This window comes from Contarinia nasturtii, unplaced genomic scaffold (genome assembly GCF_009176525.2).
Source record: "Contarinia nasturtii isolate CC-2019 unplaced genomic scaffold, AAFC_CNas_1.1 Cnas_scaffold_695, whole genome shotgun sequence".
Classification (NCBI taxonomy): Eukaryota; Metazoa; Arthropoda; class Insecta; order Diptera; family Cecidomyiidae; genus Contarinia; species Contarinia nasturtii.
In genome coordinates this window covers 9,577,940-9,585,941 of record NW_022198046.1, presented here as the reverse complement: position 1 = coordinate 9,585,941, position 8,002 = coordinate 9,577,940, and the positions used below count along the sequence as shown (strand labels likewise).

The following is an 8,002-nucleotide window of genomic DNA, read 5'->3' as shown; positions in this document are numbered from 1 at the left end:
ACCATCATCATCAGTCAGCATTAATTATTCAATAAACATTGCACCAAATATTTTGTGCTTGCCAATGTGATGCTATCGACAAGGTTTTGTGACTATATAAAGGCGGATTTTGGGGTGATCTATATATATTGATTTTGGTTTTTGGTAATAAACGTATTTTTGAATTGTAGCTCTGATATAGAATAGAGTCGAATTTCAAACGAATAAACAAATAGAATTGGTGAAAATGGGTCGTTATTACAATATTTTAAAAGAATATATGAAAAATTCGTCGTTACATGGTGTCAAATTTTTAATCGATGACGAAATTTCGTTTGTCGAGCGACTATTCTGGTTGTTTGCAATAATTCTGAGCTGGATTGGTTCCGGTTTTTTAATCATGTCTGCGTTGGACGCATTTTATCATAATGCCATTAGTTTTGTGGTTGAAAGCTCATATCGCGATTGGACAACCAACTTTCCGTCCGTTGTTGTTTGCGAATCGAAAAATAATGACAAAATTCAAGGAGTGGCCGATAAGTAAAATTTCATTCTTTTTCACTTATTTGACGTTCTTTTTTCTGCAATTTTTTTTACTTCTTTTTTTTTCCCTCATTTTTTGATTGAAAATGATTTCTGATAATTACCAGAATTTGGGGCACCGATCATGATTTTACTTTTGAAGAAATACTGAATGAATTAACGTTCTTTCGTGGTGAATCGTATCATGCAATTCGTGAGTGCGGACCTGAATTTGAATTTGATTGCCTCACCATGAATTTTACCGACCTCGTTAAAATGATTCGAAGCAGTTGCGATGAAATATTCAGTATATGTAGATGGAACAGCGAACATTTTGATTGTTGCTCATATTTTTTGCCGATACAAACTGAAGTCGGCCTTTGCTATGCATTAAACTCAATTCATTCCGAAGCGTAAGTAGCGAAAAAAAAGAGAGAAATGCCTAGATTAAGATTAATTTCTGAAACGAAAATGCCGAAATGAGCCAAATGTATTTGAATTGACAAGTTCAATGTCGTTGTTGATATCAATATTTAAATGGGTCTGTTTGTCCATATCAATAGGTCGTCAAACGGGAAGAAAAAGAGACTCGATACATTTTCGAACAAATACACCGGACCGGGAAAACTTTATATGGAATTGAAAACGGAATCCAATATTTTTACAATTGGGGAAGAAGAGGTGCCGCACCTAGTGACCCCAAAATCAGAAATTTTGGCCGTCGGCCCATACATTTCTTATACGTAATTCTTGATCATCTCGATCTATTTGTTTTGAATTATATTGTATACTTTAAACTTTGATTTTTTTTTTGCTAATTGCAATCAATCAAACGAATTCAATTTTCAGACGAACAATCTCCGTTAAAAACATCGAAAATGATCCATTGACTCGTGATGTGAGCGTTGAACAGCGAAATTGTCGCTATAGCGATGAAAATATTCTTGATGTTCACAACTATTATAGCTATAGTGCATGTTCGGTTCAGTGTCGGAAAGATAAGCAGCTGCGTATATGTAATTGTACAAACCATTTGATGGTAATGAGACAATTTCAAAATATTATTCATTCAATGAGTAGTTGTTTTTCTTAAAAAATAGCCAAATGTACCAGTCACACAGCATTGTCATCTTGAAGGCTTGCGATGCTTGAATGACCATTATGAGGAATTATCAGTTGTGATTGCTAAATGGTCTATTGGGAAAAAAGGTGTCGTTTGTGATTGTTTGCCATCGTGTAGTGAGATTGATATTTCAGGTGAACAAATATTTCGAATTGATTATATAAAAATTAATAATAAAAATAATTTATTTATTTTCTCAGTCGTCCATGACACGCGCGATAAGTAATAAATTAAACTTACATTTTTATTCATTCAGAAATGTTGAAATTTCTATTCTTTTACAGCATATATGGTCATTCGAGCCCATTGTCAATGGTAATGAGACAATTTCAAAATATTATTCATTCAATGAGTCATTTTTTCCTTAAAAAAATAGGTATCAATTGAACTTGCTAGCTTGCCAACCGAGCGATATAAACGTAATGTAATAAGAGGAAAACTGGATCTTGTCGTATCAATGGGAGGCACAGCTGGTTTATTTGTAGGAGCAAGTGTACTCAGTTTTGTCGAAATATTTTACTATTTTCTCATACGACCATGCTACATGAGTCAGAACGTGGAGACGCCAACAAATAACGTGAATGAGTTTCTCTACTAATATAAATGAAATTGACATCGTTTCTATCGTTTTGAGTTGTACGCACTCTACATCTATCGATAGTATGGGAAATAATATTTTCAAAACTTTAATTTAAACACTGTCGTTGATGACAACGAACTGAAAACCAAAATTAAACCAAAATATTTATTTTAATCGATGAAGGAGAAAGTTGATATTCAGTGTTCATTTGTGTGAAGAAAAATGTATTAACATTCGATGTGACCATCTGCCACTTGGCTTCAAGTTCAATTCTGAGTTCTATTAGCATTTTTTTTCTTGAACTTTTTGAAATATTCACCATATAACAATAATTAAAATGAATGAAAAGCACATTTTAAAAAAGTTGAAAGCAGGAATTTTCTTGTGATTTCAAAATAATATCTTTTGGACATTGAAAGAAAAATTGTTTGTTATTTTAAAGTTTTGAATCATAATCCTTTGAACATTGATGAATTAGTTAAAATCCAGCGTCTTTGATTGATTTATCTAGGGCATCAACTGCATGGTCAACATTCTCTTTTGAAATGCACATCGGTGGTTTTATTCGTAAGACATTTCCAGAAAAACCTCCACATCCAAATAATACTCCATAGTCTTTTGTTCGATTCCAAATTTGTTGAAATTTTTCTTTTGCTAATGGTGTACGTGATTCCTTGGATTCAACGAATTCAACACCAATCATTAAGCCTTGTCCGCGAACATCCCCGACGACTTCATACACACTTCTCAATTGTTCGAGCGACTTTAAGAAATAGGTTCCAACCTCTTTTGAATTTTGTTGAAGCCCCTCCTTTTCAATAACCTTTGAATTGAAATTTTAATTTAAAAAAATGTTCATTCAACAAGTCAATTGTTCATTAACCTCCAAAACAGCCAAACCAGCTGCACAAGCTAATGGATTTCCTCCGTAAGTGTTAAAATGACTCGCTTGTGTTAAGCACTCTGCAATTTTCGGTGTAGTTATAACAGCTGCCAATGGAAATCCGTTTCCAATTCCTTTGGCCATCGTAACAATATCGGGCACAATCTCATGAGATTCAAATCCCCAAAAAGTGTCGCCCAACCTACCGAAACCAGTTTGAACTTCATCCGAAATGAAAACGCCACCATTGTTTCGAACAAGTTCGGATGCTTTTTTGATGTAGCCTTTCGTAAATTGTACGGTACCTATGGAGAAGAACAAAAAAAATGAAAATAATATTTAAATCAATGAAACTGTACTATACCGCCAACGCCTTGTATTGATTCTGCAATCATTCCAGCGCATTTGCCTTTCGGGATGGAATACTTGAAAATATCTTTCAATTCCTCAAAGTAAATGTCCGTTGCTTTACATTCTCCGGTGATGCAGCCGCAGTTACGATTTGTTTGAATCGGAGATGTTCGGCAAAATCTTCAAATTCATCAAAATTTATTATTACTTCATTGATTTTGTGTCGAAAATGTATTAAAATCAAATTACCGTCCACCATGGCGTCCATTAAATGGATCGGGATTTTTGGCATGATGAATACCACTATTCACTGATGGAATAGGAAACCGCCAATTTGAACTTGATGTTAAACCCATGGTTCCGTAAGACATTCCATGATAACAGTTTTGTAATGAGATCATTTCGTAATTTCCTGTGGATAAACGTGCCAAAAGAAGAGCTAAATCGTTCGCTTCAGACCCAGAATTCACCTAAGCCACAGTAAAGTAAGTTTTTATTCACATGAAATATCCCAATAAAATATTTACTACTAACCAAGTACACTACGTTCAAGTCGCCGGGAAATTTTCTGGAAAGTTTTTGCGAATATAAACTCAGAGATGGATTCATGTAGATTACTGTTGTATGCCACAATTTTCGTAGCTGATTTTCAACAGCTTCCACAACATATGGATGACAGTGACCAACGCTAACAGTTACAATGCCACCAAAACAATCCAAATAGCACTTTCCATTCGCATCGTAAAGATATTGCATTTTTCCACTATTTATTAAAAGTGGCTCCTGATATACTATTAGAGAAAAGTATTCAATTATTTCACTTTAAGTAATCTATTTAAATTGATCGCGTACTTGGTTTGTGGCATGGCGCGACGTGATTTTTTTGTAACACTTTCACTTTTTCCAAATTAGGTCCCTGCAAAATATTTATTAGCGATTTGAAAGAAAAGAATTTCTTCCATTTTCACTTACCACATATTGTCTACTGCTGTATGCCCTTATCGAGAGAAATCTTTTGTTGAATAACCCTTTGAAAGTTAATGAAAATAATGAAACTCAATTGGCGTTGTTACATTTAATTTAAAAAAAAAAAAAAAAAAAACGTTTATTACTTGAATGTTTACAAATTTGAGCAAACATTTTCAAAGAAATGAGGAAAATAAACGAACTCAAATCCAATCTAATGACAAACTCACTATGGCTCAATTAACAACTATCTAACTTTCTTTAAATATTTTCCGTTTTTAGATAAGCAACGTCCGCTTCACGCGTTCGATGTGTTACTGATATTGCTGACTCCAAAGTTGAATAAAATTGTGACTGTATAAGTGTTTGAATATAACCGAAATACAATATTTTTGTAGTTTGGACAATATTGATAGACATTCACTTTATTTTGATTCAAATAAACAAATAACCACAAACTATTACACTGCTAGTATCAAATGATCATGCGTCCAATACAATTTTAAGTGCCTCTTCATTAAATTATTCATTTGTTAAATGCAAATAAAATTTGAATTTTGTATGCATTTGAATGGTAAAATTACATGCAAACTACCTCATTGTTTACAAATGTTTTGATGCGTTCTATTTGTTTCGAGTAAAAAAAATACTTCGAAATAGTTTGAATATATCTTCAGCAATATATTCCTTCGTGTGCTTTGTTTAATTTTATGTATTCACATAGGTCGAAGGTTCTAGAGTCTTGCATTGTCGATTCGATCACGACCACAACCATAGGAGCCGAACATAAACAATATGAGCGATGATACCACCAGGGGGGATTGGGGGGCTAATTTCCTCAAAAACTCCAAGCAAAATAGGAAAATTTCATCTATGATCCAAAAACCCTAGCAAAATGAGAAAAATTCTATCCAAAATCATGAATTTTGTAAAGGGGTAACGCAAAAATTTGATGTCTCAGGGGGTAATCCCCCTCCCCCTGTCTGCCCAGCTATGTTTGAGATTCAAAACTCATTTAGGATTTGAGGATTTGAGAGTGTTCAGCACAAGAGATAGCAAAAGAGATAGCGACAAACGAAAACTGTTTCAATGATTTTTTGTTTCAATTCTTCAACTTACAGGTTTATGCAAGAGTAGAGTAGTCAATAATTGAAATGGCTTTTCTTTTGCTTTTCAAGATTGTTATTCACAAACACATATCCTTACACAATTTATATCGAATTTTGAATACATTTATATGACAATATGTTATGACGCTTATGTCGATTATAATTTAAATACTATATTGTTGAAATTCGCCCCATATAAAATACTGCATCGCTCATCAGAAGGGAATGGAGAAAAAAGAATTCAATGTATTAAAATTTGGAAAGCGTTAGAATAATTGTAAACAAAGTTGTACTTGTACTTTAATTTTATTCAATATGCTTGCACGAGATCGATACGATTTTTTTTATCATTAAATTAATAACTTCTAACACAATCTTATCACCGTTTAAAAGTAAAACATATCAAATACACAGCTAATTTCAAACATAGTTTGAATAGAAGTAAATTTTCAAATTTCTTATCTTTCTAACATTCAGAAGATCACGCCATGTGCGACAAATAAGCACAAATAAGTAATAAGTATTTTGCCACTTTCACATGCGTTAGTAAGTTAGAGACTACAGTTAAGAAAATTCGTTATCCACTGTTTACCTCGTACAGAAGTTCGTTGACACGGGACTTTTTTCCAATTTAAATATGATATTCATGCTTTGTCATTCAAAATAACAATGTATTGTTTTTTTTAATCATATTTGAACTCAAAATTTTGAAGAAGCATTGCCGTTTTTGGTAAATGCAAACATCAGTATTCATCAATAATGAATAAATTATATTTACTACATGTTTAGTCCAAAGAAGTCACATTCATTTTAAAAGTGTTTATGTATAGTTTGGAGTTATTTGCATGGATTTGTATTGGCCACGATCGGACTCTGAATTCTTTTTTTAATATCGCAATCTAGAAATAGTAAATATTCACTTAAAATCAGTCATGTTTATTTTTTCAAAAATTAATTCAACTGTTTCACAAGACAAGTTCAAGAAAACCTATTGTGTAAAATACACGACTTATTCATTCCATATTAATAATTTTAAGAATAATATTGCAAGCGGCTTACTGTCTAAAACTGATCAGATCTGATGGTTGATTTGAATTGTACATATTTTGTACATTTTAATGAGATATAATTTGGTGATTTACGAATTTCGGGTAAACATTTTCCGTGTTTTGATGTTCGCGAAAAAAAAAACAATAAACGATTTTTTGAAATTAAACATCGATCGGAATTTGACTACCCATCCACTCAATCTGCAACGGCTTATACTATAAAGGATACACTCAGCCATCAATGCTGCTATATTCACAAAAATGCAAAATTTCGAGTGGTAAGAATGGATAAAATTATTTGATGTATGTTTCCTGAAAACAGCGAAAATTTAGGCTTATTTTACTATTTTATCATACAACAGGGCATGAACATGAATCAGATTATGGAGACGCCAACAAATAATAGACGAGAGAATAACAGTTCTTCTACTCATACAAATGAATTTTCGGTCAACATTGTTTCGGCAACGTATTGCAATCACCCCTTTTCCAAACAACACATGGTTTTACAAGTTTGCCGCGTACCTGAGTCATATTTATCATAAGTTGTATATCTCTTTATTTCCAATGAAACATGTGGTTTGACATAAAAGCATGAATTTCGGTCGCGCATGCTTTGTGATGCCATTGGAAGGCACCACTAATACACATTTACATGTACGTCGATTTTAGCTTTTCCAACGTTTAGTTGCTTTTCTACCATTGAACAAAGATAGCGAAACAACATCTACTCTTTTTAGTTGCACGTACATTCTATCCATGGATAGTAGGTGAAAAATATTTTGTTCTTTTTGTTTTTGGTGTAGCGAAAGTAGTGAAAGTAACATTTCATATGTTTTGAATGAATAAATCATTAGGTTACGGATTGAAAACAAAATTACTCCAAAATATTTAAATTCTTAACAAAATAAAATTGAAGTTATTTGGTATTCGTTTCGAAAAAATATAATTTTTTTTGCCCTTTTATCGATTTAACATACAATCAAGTTAAACAGAAACCTTCATTCGACAATTTTGTTCAAAAACTCCGGCAAAATCTAATGAAAATTAATCAAAACGTGATAAAACCAATGTGGTGAATCTTATAAGTGGCTTGTGTATGATGAAAATTTATGCATGAATAAAATACATAACTTTAGACTATAGTCAAATCAGAGACGCCCACACTTTAATCATTGGTGGAAAATGATTTTCATCGACTAAACCAGAGCGTCTCGTACAGCCAAGTGCCGTTTCACATCACTTTCATTGTTATTGCTTTTTTATAGACCAAGCATTGTTACTGAAACTGTGTCGGGACATTGTGGTATTGCATAAAAAATTCAAATTGGATTTAATTAATAGGATTTATAACGAACAAAGAGAAGCGACCCATGTTACCAAAAGCGCTTCGGTGTGCAAAATTGAATGACATTTACAATAACAACACTTGAATGGGTG

General features: G+C 32.7%; 2 protein-coding genes across 3 annotated transcripts; one reads left to right on the top strand and one right to left on the bottom strand.

Annotated features, from left to right (window-relative positions):
* Window positions 1-226: 226 nt before the first annotated feature.
* LOC116340629 (pickpocket protein 28) lies at window positions 227-2,222 on the top strand. The gene is made up of 8 exons (XM_031767221.1): window positions 227-519; window positions 630-914; window positions 1,065-1,244; window positions 1,351-1,540; window positions 1,602-1,758; window positions 1,825-1,846; window positions 1,909-1,939; window positions 2,001-2,222. Exons 1-8 carry the CDS (start codon window positions 227-229, stop codon window positions 2,220-2,222), a joined length of 1,380 nt encoding a protein of 459 aa, XP_031623081.1.
* Window positions 2,223-2,434: 212 nt separating this feature from the next.
* Window positions 2,435-4,786, bottom strand: LOC116341035 (alanine--glyoxylate aminotransferase 2, mitochondrial). 2 transcript variants are annotated; one of them, XM_031767882.1, is made up of 8 exons: window positions 4,551-4,786; window positions 4,411-4,466; window positions 4,291-4,354; window positions 3,973-4,229; window positions 3,688-3,908; window positions 3,452-3,618; window positions 3,088-3,392; window positions 2,435-3,027 (listed from the first exon to the last, which is right to left on the bottom strand). In XM_031767882.1, the coding sequence occupies exons 1-8, from the start codon at window positions 4,576-4,578 to the stop codon at window positions 2,683-2,685; spliced, it is 1,443 nt and encodes a 480-aa protein (XP_031623742.1). In that variant the 5' UTR covers window positions 4,579-4,786; the 3' UTR covers window positions 2,435-2,682. The 2 variants fall into 2 exon arrangements, with proteins under 2 accessions (XP_031623742.1, XP_031623743.1); XM_031767883.1 differs by having other exon boundaries at window positions 2,437-3,027; window positions 4,635-4,785.
* Between the last annotated feature and the right edge of the window lie 3,216 nt (window positions 4,787-8,002).